Here is a 14,495-nt window from a genome sequence, read left to right as displayed (position 1 = left end):
GTGATCTGCAGTTTTGAGGTTGATTGAATGTACTGCCAAATTCTCTTAAACAACATTTGTGAGAAATTAACATTAAATTCTCTGGCAACAGCTGTGGTGGACATTCCTGCAGTCAGCATGCAAAATGCACTCTCCCTCAAAACTTGATACATCTGTGGAATTGTGTCAAGTGACAACAATACACAATTTTGAGTGGCCTTTTATTGCCCCCAGCACAAGGCCCATCTGTATAATGATCATGCAATTTACTCAGATTCTTGATGTGCCACAACTGTCAGGTGAATGGAATATCTTGGCAAAGGAAAAATGCTCACTAACAGGGACTAAAGAGAATGAGAGAAATACGATTTTTGTGGCATGGAACATTTCTGTGATATTTTGTTTCAGCTTATGAAACATGGGATCAACACTTTACATGTTGTGTTTATATTTTTGCTATGTGTACATTGTGCCAGTGAATTGAAATTGAACAAATGTCCGTTTAATTAGGCCTAAATGTGCAATTAAAAGTATTGTGCCTATAGTTTATTTAATGAAACCCTGGCTGTTAATTTCCTAGGCAATAGATCGCAAAGCGACTGAGCTAAACGTTTTGGAAAGGGCAAGTTCACTTCCTCATCCAGTCTCAAACGCAAATACTGTTCAGCAGCTAAAAATCTATTTATTAGGACGAAAGTCTACCATGGATCGCTAAAATAATGATTATGTCAATTCCACAATTGAAATATTATGGGGACACATATAGGCTGCTTGGCAGCCAAGCACGAGTTATTAGTGTAGCCTATTATCTATCGTCTAGACATGACCTTGAAACATCTTCACGCCCAGTTACAAAAACCTCCACTCCAAGCTGCTGTCGTAAGTGCAAATCGAATTTTAAAAAAAACACAGGTGGCAGTTTGGAGAATTCATGGATTGTGTTTTAAATGCTCAAAAGTACGGTACAATGCGCACATTTTCCTTATTACAAAAAAGTACGGTACAATGCGCACATTTTCCTTATTACAAAAATATATTGTGCAAAATATGTTGTTCGGTTACTATTAATACACTGACCCTCAGTGACTGCCAGCCGCGGCAGCTCCGCCGCAGTGGGCGCAAAGGCCGTGCAGATCGTGCGCAAATTGCCAGCCATTTGCTACGAGGGGGAACTTGCCCATAGCAAACAGCAAAAAGTAAGTGGACCGTCCTGGTACAATCAGTCAGAACTTCTGGAGCTCCGCTCTAGTCTCCTCCCAAAGAGTCTCTCGCACGTGACCGTAGGTTGAAGATGGGAACCTAAACGTGACTAGATCTGGTCTATCAGATGAAGCTAAAGCAAAATGTAATTAACTTGTAAATAAATAAAAATCATAGAAGCCTGGGACCTGAAACCAGACAACTACAAAGAACAAGAGTCGAAGGATTGACTAGCTAGAGCCTTCACATCGCGGATCTAGTAGTACAAAAAAAGCATGAGCAATTTTAATGTGGTTTGTCAGGTTCTACTGTAGGTGACAGGGCAAACATGTGCAGACTATAACAGCATAAAAGCAGGTGTATCAAAGCATGATCAAATTAATGAACCAGCTAGAGTAATTGTGCGAAGTAGAGAATTTGTTAAGCAGCTAGCTTATATAGTTAGCTCCCATGCCAATGTCAAGACTTTCTAAACTCATAACTAACCCGGAAATATGAAGTTACTTCAGAATGAACGTTAACTGGTTAGCGCATCCTGCTTTTTAACATTAAGTTAGATAAAGTTTTCACTTGCATTTGCGTGCTTGTGGCGGTCTCCCTAATGCTCTCGTTCGTTCGTGAGCTGTCTGCTCGTTCTAAATAGTATAATCTATCCTGTTCAAAACAGTGGCAGCATGTGCAGCAGTGTTCATTCGGTTTTTGACATACCAAAAGTTGAATAGGTGTATTGATGTTGTTCAAATGCACAGATCACTTTATATTTCTTCAAAATTAACTACCGGTAGTTCGAAAACTAGCATTACATTTCTGTCATGCTGCTTTGTTGACAACCACAATCTCGCCGTACCGGGTATTCAGCGGCCGCAGCTGTACTAATTCCGTCCGAATAGGCTATAACCTATAAACATGGCACATAACAGGCTCATCTGCATAGAGTGCGCTGCATCATCCAATGGGATCTGTCAAGGCTGCGCCCAGCAGGAATATTCTAGTTCATACACCTCACCTATTTTCAAACAAAATAGGCCTTTATAAGTTAATAAGCTAAATGGGCAGCATCATGCTCATGCCAGTCCGCTCTAGAAAGCAACATGTGTCTTCCAAGTAGGACTGCAATAATGAGGTAGTTTGAACGTGTATGCGCACACAGCCGTTTCAGCGTGTTTTGGGAGTCAAGCAAAAAAAAATATTCTGGAGTAGTTCCCCCCTAGGCGGGAGGGAGAAGTGACATGCAAACTGCTGCTGACAGATGGACGAACAGAGTAGGGATGGGCATTGGGCACGGTTATTCGAATACTACAATATTCATTTATTTTTGACAAAGATTTTAGGCCCATTTCAATGAAAAGGCTGTCTAATATTAAATTATCTCTGTGACATTGCTACATACAGGGATAGACCATGACATTACACAATGTTAGTAAAACAAGTTAGTGTGCCCCATAAACAATAAGTACCAGTAGCCTACACACTTTCCCGTGTGAAGCTTGTTATTGTTGATCAATCAAAGCAGCACTACTGTCAAGAGGCTCCATGTATGCAAAATTGAATTACAATTACACAATTAAGTTGGCTAAATGAGTAGGCTACAATGATTAACCCACAGGTAGGCTGTTTGAGTTGTAGACAAGGACGCGAGGAGCGCAGCAAAAGCCTCAATTAGCCTTGATAGCTGGCTCACTAACTTAACTGGCTAGTGTAGCTAGCTTGCTTCTTTAAAAAAATAATATTTAATGCAGTCAAGACAGACACTCACAGCAACAAGTTTGTCCAACTTGCGAGTTGGTTTGGCTACTTTGTGTCAGACACACCCAAGTGTACAACTGCAGCCCGCAATTTGGGGCCTTCCTGCATCAACTCAACCGTGTTCCAGATAAAACCGTGCCCGACAGGCGGGGACAGGTCTACCGGTCGCCCCCGTTTCCAGCTAGCACAGAAGGCGGAGGGACACAGTGTGCTAGCTCACCTACACCTCCTTTATACCGGAGTCATCTTTGCTCCTGCATGCCGAACACCTGCCCTCAACATTAACACAATTGCAGGAAAACAATGCCCGACACCCGGGGGCAAAGGACACTACCGGTGTGTACTAACTATAGCTTGCTACCGTTGTCGACCCTGCCCCTTCTTGTGGGGTTTATCAGCGGTTGGCATCCAACGTTATGGTGAATTACCACCATCTACTGTATGGAGCGCCACTGCCTATGTACTGTAATGAAACAGCAGGGAGCAGGTCTCGAACCCTCGACCTTCGAGCCCGAGGTCCGGCGCGCTATCGACTTCGCCGCAAAAGCATGCTCATGCGGCACGGTCGATTTCAGCGCTTATAAACCCAGGGTCGTTACACTACCAAAGTCATAGCTTAAAAAAAAAAAGAGGATGCAGATGTAGGAATGCCCACATACAGGAACTCCGAATTTCAGACACCAGTTCCACCCTTCAACACTGGCCCATGCTCTTATTGAGGGTGGGGCAAAATGCTTGTGTTCTTATCTCCAACAGTGCAGTAGTATGTGACAATACACACAAATCTAAAGTAAAATAATGGAATATATAACTTAGGCTGAGAAATGTCAAGAATGGCATTGACTGAAATACTGTAGATACGCATGAGTAAAGCAGTATGTAAACATTTAATAGTGTAACACTAGTCACTTTAAAAAGGGACCAATGATTCCATGTCTATGTATATAGGGCAGCAGCCTCTAAGGTGCAAGGTGGAGTAACCAGCTGGCAGCCAGCTAGTGATGGCTATTTAGCAGTCTGATGGCCTTGACATAGAAACTGTTTTTCAGTCTCTCTGTCCCAGCTTTGATGCACCTGTACTGACCTCGCCTTCTGGATGATAGAGGGGTGAACAGGCCGTGGCTCAGGTGGTTGTTGTCCTTCATGATCTTTTTGGCCTTCCTGTGACATCGGGTGCTGTCGGTGTCCTGGAGGGCAGATAATCACAGAGGGCAAACTCTTGGGCAGACCGCACCACCCTCTTGGTTGCCATACCAGGCGGTGATACAGCCCAACAGGATGCTCTCAATTGTGAATCTGTAAAAGTTGAGGGTTATTGGGGCCAAGCCAAATTTCTTCAGCCTCCTGAGGTCAAAGAGGCGCTATTGCGCCTTCTTTACCACACACCATAACAAATTATCAGTGATGTGTATGCTGAGGAACTTGAAGCTTTTCACCTTCTCTACTGCGGTCCCGTCAATGTGGATAGGGGCATGAGAGCAAGTCCCCATTGAAGAAAAATGTGTTTTTTAAAACACGCATTCCGACTATCCGGATATGCAAACAAAATGAACGATATAATAGTGTAATCATTTCAAAATGCCCAACCCTGGAACAGAGGCCCCTGATTCTCACCCAATACAAGCATACAGCACTTTCAGGGAGGGGAGTGACATCATGCCTTGGCTCCCCACCACACTTGGAAAAAGGCTAGAACATGAACTAAGCCAGTGAGAGAGACATCCACACAAGCTGCTCCTTACAGACCAGACACACAGCCAGAGGGTGAAGGGGACTAAGGATGGCAGTCAGTGTGTGTGTGTTTAAAAACAGAGCTAAAGTGGGAGAAAGGATAGCAAGACTGACAAAAAGGAGAGAGATATGTTGGATATTACGGCATTTTCAGGGCAGGTTACTAGGCCTATTAGAAACAGTAACAAAGACAGCAAAATAATATTTCTTTATTTTTGCCATTTTCTATCTGGCTTTTATTTCAGCTGTCAGTCAACTTCCCTTGCACTATGACAAGAAAATCTAAATTGCATGACAATCTTATTTGTAGCTAGGCCTACCTCTTCTAGCATTCTTCTCATTTTAAAAATGTCACAGCAGAACAATATTGGTCTACATTAACCTTGAAAAAACAAGTGCATGCATTTCATTATTATCATTGTGTGTGAGCAGCACACAACTGCTTCTTCCTCTATGCCCAGCGGATGAATAGGAAATTCATCACACGTGGCTGGAATGTCATTCATGCAAGCATTCAAACCAGTTAGCCAAAGCAGTTGGGCACTGGTTCATTCCTCGCCATACAGTAGTCAATCCCTTATGCCGCATTTCCATTGAGGATTTACCCCAGTGTTTTAGCCAAAAAGCTCAGACTTCTGTTTCCATCTACACAGGCCGGCACCCGTCTCTCACTGGGCCACGGCTGACGGACCAGCTGACTTGGAGCCAACTCAAGGCCCTGGGTACTTTTCAGCTTATTGACATAATAGCCAACTGGACTGGGTCGCACACGTCCCACAGAATGTGGAACTCCTGTTTGCTCAGCGCACTGTTGACATCTGACACCGGAAATCCACGTAGCACATTGGGGCGAAACAAAGGAGCCCCATTCATTTTCAATGAAGGAAAGCTAAGTGGGAAGGGGACCATTGGGCGATAATAGCATGGCTAAGGGAGCATGAACAGGGAGGGACCAAAGTTGGAGAAAGCTGAACATTATGTAAATATTCTGCTATTGACCAATCAAAGCTCGCTACAGTTTCTAGCCCCTACTGGATTGTCTGCTGATATCTAGCGCCAACGAGGGTGAAACAAGCTTGGCGATCCAAATGTACTTGTTACACGGATCTAGGCCATGACTACCAACATTTTCACATGATTCTACATGTAAAATCAGTTTGCACTCAGTTCACAAGTACTCTCGGCAAGCAAACGCCATTGTTGCGTTCAAGCCTTAAAACAACAGTCTTGTTGATTCTGCTCGCCACAAGTATTTAGTGTCACAAGCCTGACGGAAACATAAAAACACTAGTAGTGACGGGCATTCGAGTCTTTTCGGTGAGCAGGCTCATTTCACTCCATCCAGTAAACAAGTATGCTTATTTGGCTCTTCGTTCAAAATGCTTAAAAAGAGCAACTCCAGCATTATGGATGTGACATTTGCACACAAAATGACAAACAAAATGTCAAACAGAATTGACTTAACAAGCATAAATGAAAATGTTAACGTGTATATTTGTAGAACCCTATAGGGGAAGAGTAGACAAAATTACAAAAATGTAAGTAGTATCATTGAATTAAACAACAACTTGCGTTATGGATGTGACATATGGACAGGCATTCTTGGGAGAATGACATTAGCAAAAGTCGGTGAATCTCAAAGTCTAAAAGGTAAAATATTAATAGCCACTTTGAAAGTAATGCTTGGCTACACACAAAACCAATGAAAATATACAACAAAAAAACATACACTTGAGGAAAATGTACAGTCGTGGACAAAAGTTGAGAATGACACAAATATTAATTTCCACAAAGTTTGCTGCTTCAGTGTCTTCAGATATTTTTGTCAGATGTTACTATGGAATACTGTAGTATAATTACAAGCATTTCACAAGTGTCAAAGGCTTTTATTGACAATTACATGAAGTTGATGCAAAGAGTCAATATTTGCAGTGTTGACCCTTCTTTTTCAAGACCTCTGCAATCCGCCCTGGCATGCTGTCAATTAACTTCTGGGCCACATCCTGACTGATGGCAGCCCATTCTTGCATAATCAATGCTTGGAGGTTGTCAGAATTTGTGGGTTTGCGTTTGTCCACCCGCCTCTTGACGATTGACCACAAGTTCTCAATGGGATTAAGGTCTGGGGAGTTTCCTGGCCATGGACCCAAAATATCTATGTTTTGTTCCCCGAGCCACTTAGTTATCACTTTTACCTTATGGCAAGGTGCTCCATCATGCTGGAAAAGGCATTGTTCGTCACCAAACTGTTCCTGGATGGTAGGGAGAAGTTGCTCTCGGAGGATGTGTTGGTACCATTCTTTATTCATGGCTGTGTTCTTAGGCAAAATTGTGAGTGAGCCCACTCCCTTGGCTGAGAAGCAACCCCACACATGAATGGGCTCAGGATGCTTTACTGTTGGCATGACACAGGACTGATGGTAGCGCTCACCTTGTCTGCTCTGGACAAGCTTTTTTACGGATGCACCAAACAATCGGAAAGGGGATTCATCAGAGAAAATGACTTTACCCCAGTCCTCGGCAGTCCAATCCCAGTACCTTTTGCAGAATATCAGTCCGTCCCTGATGTTTTTCCTGGAGAGAAGTGGCTTCTTTGCTGCCCTTCTTGACACCAAGCCATCCTCCAAAAGTCTTCGCCTCACTGTGCGTGCAGGTCCACTCACACAAGCCTGCTGCCATTCCTGAGCAAGCTCTGTACTGGTGGTGCCCCGATACCGCAGCTGAATCAACTTTAGGAGACGGTCCTAGCGCTTGCTGAACTTTCTTGGGCGCCCTGAAGCCTTCTTCACAACAATTGAACCACTCTCCTAGAAGTTCTTGATGATCCAATAAATGGTTGATTTAGGTGCAATCTTACTGGCAGCAATATCCTTGCCTGTGAAGCCATTTTTGTGCAAAGCAATGATGACAGCACGCGTTTCCTTGCAGGTAACCATGATTGCCAGAGGAAGAACAATGATTCCAAGCACCACCCTCCTTTTGAAGCTTCAAGTCTGTTATTCAAACTCAATCAGCATGAGAGAGTGATCTCCAGCCTTGTCAACACTCACACCTGTGTTAACTAGAAAATCAATTACATGATGTCAGCTGGTCCGTTTGTGGCAGAGCTCAAATGCAGTGGAATTGTTTTGGGGGGTGGGTGGGTGGGTGGGGGGGGGGATTCAGTTCATTTCAATGGCAAAGAGGGACTTTGCAATTAATCTGATCACTCTTCATAACATTCTGGAGTATATGCAAATTTCCATCATACAAACTGAGGAAGCAGACTTTGTGAAAATTTATATTTGTGTCATTCAAAACTTTTGGCCACAATTGTACAATTATGTGTGACTGTGCAAAATGTGTGTTTATATAAAGATATATTCACCAAATGTCATCATAATACTTTTGTCTTCATCTGAAAAATGCACTGTACCTCAAAGAACCAAGAAATAACCAGTATATTGTATAGGCTATTAAAGTGTACTTGTGAGTCCCATGAAAGCCCAAATGTGGTAAAAAGAAATGCATTTACAATTCCTTATTTGAAAGTGCGGCATACCTCAATCATAGAAATATTTGCACTTTCATAATAACACTAGAGGAAAATGTTATGGATATGACAGGGTCCCAAAAGACAGTTAGCAAATGACACTGCACTCCATTTCAAATGTACCAAATGACACGGCACTCCATTTCAAATGTACAGATGTTATCACCTACTGAGTAACAGAAAACACTGTTAAAAAAGTGTCTTTTTAAGATGAGGCTTTGTTTTGATCTAACACCCTTTAATCTGCCAGCACAGGCTCTGTGAAACAGTACCCCATCCCTATATTGTCCACAAATTGACACAGGGACTGAACAACTTGACCTGCAGCCACCCAAGTCTGATCATCCTTGGCTGGCAAGATGTACACAAATCCTTCCTCCTCAAGAACTGCATTTCAACAGCATCTGAGTCAGTCTGTTACTAGTCCCACAAACTGCATGTATGTATGTATGCATGCATGTACACACACACACACCAAACATTAGGAACACCTTCCTAATTAAGTTGCACTCCCCCTCTATAAAAGGTGTCGAAAGCGTTCCACAGGGATGCTGGCCCATGTTGTTCTTGATACAGACGGGAAACCGGTGCGCACCCAGCAGCGTTGCAGTTCTTAACACAAACTAGTGCGCCTGGCACCTACTACCATAGCCCATTCAGAGACACATTTTCGTCTTGCCCATTCACCCTCAATGGCACACATACACAATTCATGTCTCAATTGTCTCAAGGCTTAAAATATCCTTTAACCTGTTTCCACCCATTCATCTATACAGATTTTAAAGGTGATTTAACAAATTACATCAATAAGGGATAATGGCTTTCATCGAGAGTCACCTGGTCAGTGTGTCATGGAAAGAGCAAGTGATCTTAATGTTTTGTAGACTCAGTGAATACCTCTAAACCTAGACTCAGTGATTGATACACTGATTTCATTCCCTTGTTTGAGCTAGCTGGACTCATTCCTTCTCTCTACTGTATCTTGACATATGTCATTTTGCTGATGTCTTTCCTATTTAGGGTTCATCTTAATTTTCGTTACGTGAAATAGTAAAAAGGTTTAATTAAAATATAAACTACCCCTGGTGCAGGGTTTGCACTTTCATATACATTTCTTGTCAGATCGACAATCACCTCAGGCTTGACAGCTGCAGTTCACAAGCACGTGCAGGACAGACTACACAGATATATTGTCAATGACAGGGTACCCTCAAGGAAGTAAACAAACTCAGCATGACCGGTGAAATTGTATGGATTTTTAAGAACTTAATTATGCAATGCTCCAGTTAGCAGAACAACATGATTGCAGTTCATATGATAACGTGAGTAGACCCAAAATAGATCACACACGATAAAAATGGCCAGCTAGCTTGTTTGCAAACAAGCACACTTCGGAAGCAATAGAATGGGCATGAACATTTGATCATGATCGCGTGACACAGTGTTGTAGACTAGTGAGTCATTGATCATGTCCTTTACGCTTAGAACGAGTAAGTTACTGACAGAGAAAGGAAACCAATTATACATCACCTAAGCACTTGATTAAAGTTAGCTTTGCACAGAAAGTTTGTATACAATCATAATTGAAACGCGTCCACAATAACCTTTCCTCAAAAACATTACGATTGTAACACTGCCTGTCCAAATCAGCGTTATTTCTATACTAGCACTCAGACACATTAAAAATATATATTGTTTCATTAACCTTCCTACTTGGTCAGAAACACAGGGGGACAAATGATTACCAAAACAAATTCTGTGAGCCATTGCCAAAAGCTATGAAATCTGGTTGACTGAAAAAACATATTTTGAGACTGTATCCTACTTTGTAGTAACAATAACATTCAATTTGACAAATGTAGTCTTTAAATACACACATTCAAGGTAAATATGAATGTAGTTTAATTAGGAAATAAGCTATTTTGTTTTTTCATGCTCAGGTTGAACTTACAATTTAAAAACATTGCAAATCTACAATTTAAAGCACAAAAAAGGTAGGCCACCATTATGTCACCCCCTGAAATGTGCAGTCAAATACATTTTTACCTTGCCAAATTCTTAAAATGGCCTGCAAAAAAAAAAAAAAAAAAAAAAAAAAAGTTTCACACTCCCCACTATTTGTTTCTGCAGTGAGGATTCACCACATTTAGGTAAAAAATAATGAACATATCTGCAGAAAAACATTGTTTTAAACTCAAAAAGCAGTAGTAGCTGTATGCAAATCACAGCTGAACGGCTCTTTCACAGATGCGATTCGGTTTCCCGACGTTCACCAAAAAGACCGTTCGACCCATCACTTATTAAAGCTGTTATTAACATAAAACACGGGCAGCAATTGATGTTTAATTCTCAATGGAAAATACCAGTGTCCTTAAACTGGACATGGTCACCAATACAAAAAACAAATACAATTAATTATGGCACTGAAAATACAAATTTCAATAAGGTAATATGCTATATTGTTAAGACTTATGTAGGCACTCAATGCCAAACTAATACCCAAGCATTGTAACAAGTAGTCAGAGTAAAGACAGCACTGGAGGGGACGACTGGCGAGCCATTTCAGGAAGCTAAGATGACAATGCATGATCATTAAATGTCCTTGAGCTAATTCTAGTTAGTCTACGTTGTATCAACCAACTCTTTACAATGTTTGTAGCTACCTTGGTAACTAGAGAACCAGTTCTGCTCTCCTGCTAGCTAGCTAACAGTACCAACTAGATACTTGTGTGTGTGTGTGGACACCCCTTCCCTTCGAATTAGTGGATTCGGGTATTTGCTGACAGTTGTATAAAATCGAGCACAGATGCATGCAATCTTCATTGACAAACATTGGCAGTAGAATGGCCTTACTGAAGAGCTCAGTGCCTACCAATGTAGCACGTTATAGGATGCCACCTTCCCAACAAGTCTGCCCAGGCCAACTCTAAGTAATGTTATTTTCAAGTGGAAACATCTAGGAGCAACAACGGCTGAGCCATGAAGTGGTAAGAGCACATAAGCTCACAGAATGGGACCCCCAAGTGCTGAAGGGTGTAAAAATCTGGAAGCAATGTCAGCACAAGAACTGTTCGTTGGGAGCTTCATGAAATAGTTTTTCATGGCCGAGCAGCCGCACACAAGCCTAAGATCATTGTACGTAATGCCAAGCGTCTGCTGGAGTGGTGGAATCAAGCTTCACCATCTGGCAGTCTGACGGATAAATCTGGGTTTGGAGGATACTAGGAGGACACTACCTGCCCCAATGCATAGCGCCAACTGTAAAGTTTGGTGGTGGAGGAATAATTATCTGGGGCTGTTTTTCAGTTCGGGCTAGGCCCCTTAGTTCCAGTGAAGGGAAAGCTTAATATTACAGCATACAATGACATTCTAGATAATTTCATGATTCCAACTTAGTGACAACAGCTTGAGGAAGGCCCTTTCCCGTTTCAGCATGACAATACCCCATGCACAAAGCAAGGTCCATACAGAAATGGTTTGTCGAGATCAGAGTGGAAGAACTTGAATGGCCTGCACACAGCCCTGCCCTCAACTCCATCAAACACCTTCGGAATGAATTGGAACACCGACTGAGAGCCAGGAATAATCGCCCAACATCATAACCGACCTCACTAATGCTATTGTGGCTGAATGGAAGTAAGTCCCCACAGCAATGTACCAACATGCTGCTTTAGCGGTATGGACCATAACTCCATATTAATACGCATGATTTTGGACGGAGATGTTCGACGAGCAGGTGTCCACATACGTTTGGTCATGTAGTGTACGTCGTTTGACGGCTGTCGGAATCTGGAATTAACGTTAATAAACTAGCTAGCTAGTAGTCGTTTGCAATCGGTCATAAAATATCCCTTTCACTACATTATACCATTACATTTGCAGACTACCTAGTTAGGCGAACCCACAGACATTGAATTATTCACCATTGACACAAAAAACCCGGAGAAGGCTAGCTAACTCGGCTAACATTACCTTATCAGAGTCGAGGTCGGGGTCAGCCTGGCTCAGTCGGTACAGAAATGATTTCGGATCTCGGCACAGCGTCTGTCGTGTTGTTAAGAAATACGTTCCCCCCACGTTCAATCGAACCCATTTGGATGCCCCGTTACTGGTTGACTGGGTTTTTTCCCCGGTAGAATGAGTCAAACACCTCCGATAAACGGAACCACAAGCATCGGAGCTGTTTTCTGCCATCCCCTCTTCTACGCCCTCCGGTATGACTGGGTGAGGCTGTTGACAGGAAGCTTTTCCTCTCCAGTAGGCTCCACGCCATTCACTGGGCTGCGTTCAGTACGAAAAAAACGTAAAAGGTGCTGTTCTGAACGACCAGTTAAAAAAAGAGGGGATGGGTTGTGGATTCAAAATGCACCGCTGCCCGTTAAATAAGTCACTCATTGCTTCCAGACACAACATCCAAATGGCACAAACGCACCTCATAGTCCCGGAGTATCAAACTCACCACGGCGAGCCGAAGCGTTTTTATTTTCAACCAAGACCTAGACTACCAGGTGAGGCGATTTCCTTACTAATTTATGACCTTAATTCAATAAAGTACAAAGGTGGAGCGAAAACTTGCAGTCAGGCCTTTGTGGAATGAGTTTGACACCTAGTTTGTTCAAGACATGAGCAGCTATAAAAAGAACAGGTTCAAGAACGTGGGGCCTTGTCGTTCAGTACAAGAAGTTACGAAACGCAGCATACGTTTAATCGAATTGAATGCACCCCAGGCGATACCACTCCTTTTCCTCCATCTACTAGAGGCCTACCACACCACTTATAGCATAATATGCAGTGAGCAAAGGGCAGAAAACTGTCAAACGAATCTCTGAAATACATAACATTCCTATCAATGTACACAACATATTATTGAAATCAGGATACAGTAGACCTACTTAAAATTCCAACATAGCTGTAGAAATGTAACACTTTCTTGCAAGCCTTTATATTGTATCAATTTAACACTATGCAGAAAACTGATGGACAGATGCATGACTGCTGAAACATTACAAATGTATTATGTCTGGTTGTAACAGAAGACAAGAGGCATGGTTTTATTGTATGCCTAAATCCCTACATGCTTTAATTACTGGACTAGCAAGCATTACGTGGAAAATTCATCATTCAACTACTGACCTAGCGCACAAATAATCAGAGAGAGAATGAACAGATTCATTAAATTATCAGAAATATGATTAAATTACCGAGCAAATAGAAAATGTATATGATATAGTAAGAAAAAAAAGCTGTAAAATATTATAGTTTACAATAATTATTCACATTCAAAGGCTTTACATCTCAATACATACACAACATGGCCCCTGAACATGACTTCAATCCAAATATGATTCATATATTAGAATTTAAATAACACAGAATGAACTAGAGGCTAAACAATAGCCATCAAATAACCTTATACAAGAATAAAAATACAAAAACTGTATCCTAATATCATTGCATTTCTTGCTTCAGAGTTCAATAATACATTGTCTGTACATCACAGTTCTAGTCGGTTACAAACCAGGTAGAGTATTACATACAATGTAACCGACTGCCGCCCAACTTGATAAAAAAAAAAAGAAAAAAAGTCTAGCAAGAGAGCAAACACTTTCTATAGTGTTTCCTTACTTTAGAGAGATAGATACAGCAATTTCATCTCTTATTTGGATCAGATACCATTTAGCTGACATCAAAGCACGTTCAGCCCAAACCAGAGGCCTGCGGCTACTATTCACTCGCTCCAGTCACAAAAGGCAAATCAATCGCTTGATACATGGGCCATAATTGGGCCAGGTATCACGTTGTAGAAAAACCATAGGAACACTCCCAATGAACCTTGATAACCCAAACAAGGCAAAGCTGCCAACTTGCCCTGGGACTACAGCTTTACTGTGATTGCTTCCAAGAAATGATAGTATAGTATTATGGATGTAATGCTCTGTTGATGCTTTCCTTATCACCAAAGCTGTTCAACATGGTGGTCAGCATTAGATTTAGTTTTAAACAGGACATACTTAAGATGAACCGACAATCCCCACCCCCAAAAAACTAAAAGTATTCAAACCACAAAGAAATAGCCAGTGAATGGTAAAGAACAGCCAAATAATTCAATAATATTAGCCATGGTTGCCAATGCAGTCAAAATACCCACCTTAACTTTAATAAAACTACATCGCCAGTGCCCTGGGAGAGAAGCAGACAAGGCTGAGCTACAAAACTGGCCGTGCAGGAAAGCTAAGCAGGTCTTATGATAAGAGAGTACAAGCTAGTGGCATGTTCACCTACCCCGTATTGGCAATGTAATGGATCT

The 14,495-nt window shown here is 41.9% G+C and overlaps 1 protein-coding gene across 4 annotated transcripts in view; it reads right to left on the bottom strand.

Annotated features, from left to right (window-relative positions):
* kctd5b (potassium channel tetramerization domain containing 5b) overlaps window positions 1-12,627 on the bottom strand; it is a 32,983-nt gene extending 20,356 nt beyond the window's left edge. For 2 of the 4 annotated variants that reach the window (XM_024386819.2, XM_024386821.2), the window contains exon 1: window positions 12,161-12,627. In XM_024386819.2, the coding sequence (XP_024242587.1) occupies window positions 12,161-12,382 (222 nt within the window). In that variant the 5' untranslated portion in view covers window positions 12,383-12,627. The remainder of the gene's footprint in view (window positions 1-12,160) is intronic. The other 2 variants (XM_024386820.2, XM_024386822.2) reach the window with 1 other exon arrangement.
* Between the last annotated feature and the right edge of the window lie 1,868 nt (window positions 12,628-14,495).

This window comes from Oncorhynchus tshawytscha, linkage group LG24 (genome assembly GCF_018296145.1).
Source record: "Oncorhynchus tshawytscha isolate Ot180627B linkage group LG24, Otsh_v2.0, whole genome shotgun sequence".
Classification (NCBI taxonomy): Eukaryota; Metazoa; Chordata; class Actinopteri; order Salmoniformes; family Salmonidae; genus Oncorhynchus; species Oncorhynchus tshawytscha.
The sequence above is the reverse complement of the archived record's forward strand: the minus strand, read 5'-3'. Positions and strand labels throughout refer to the sequence as shown.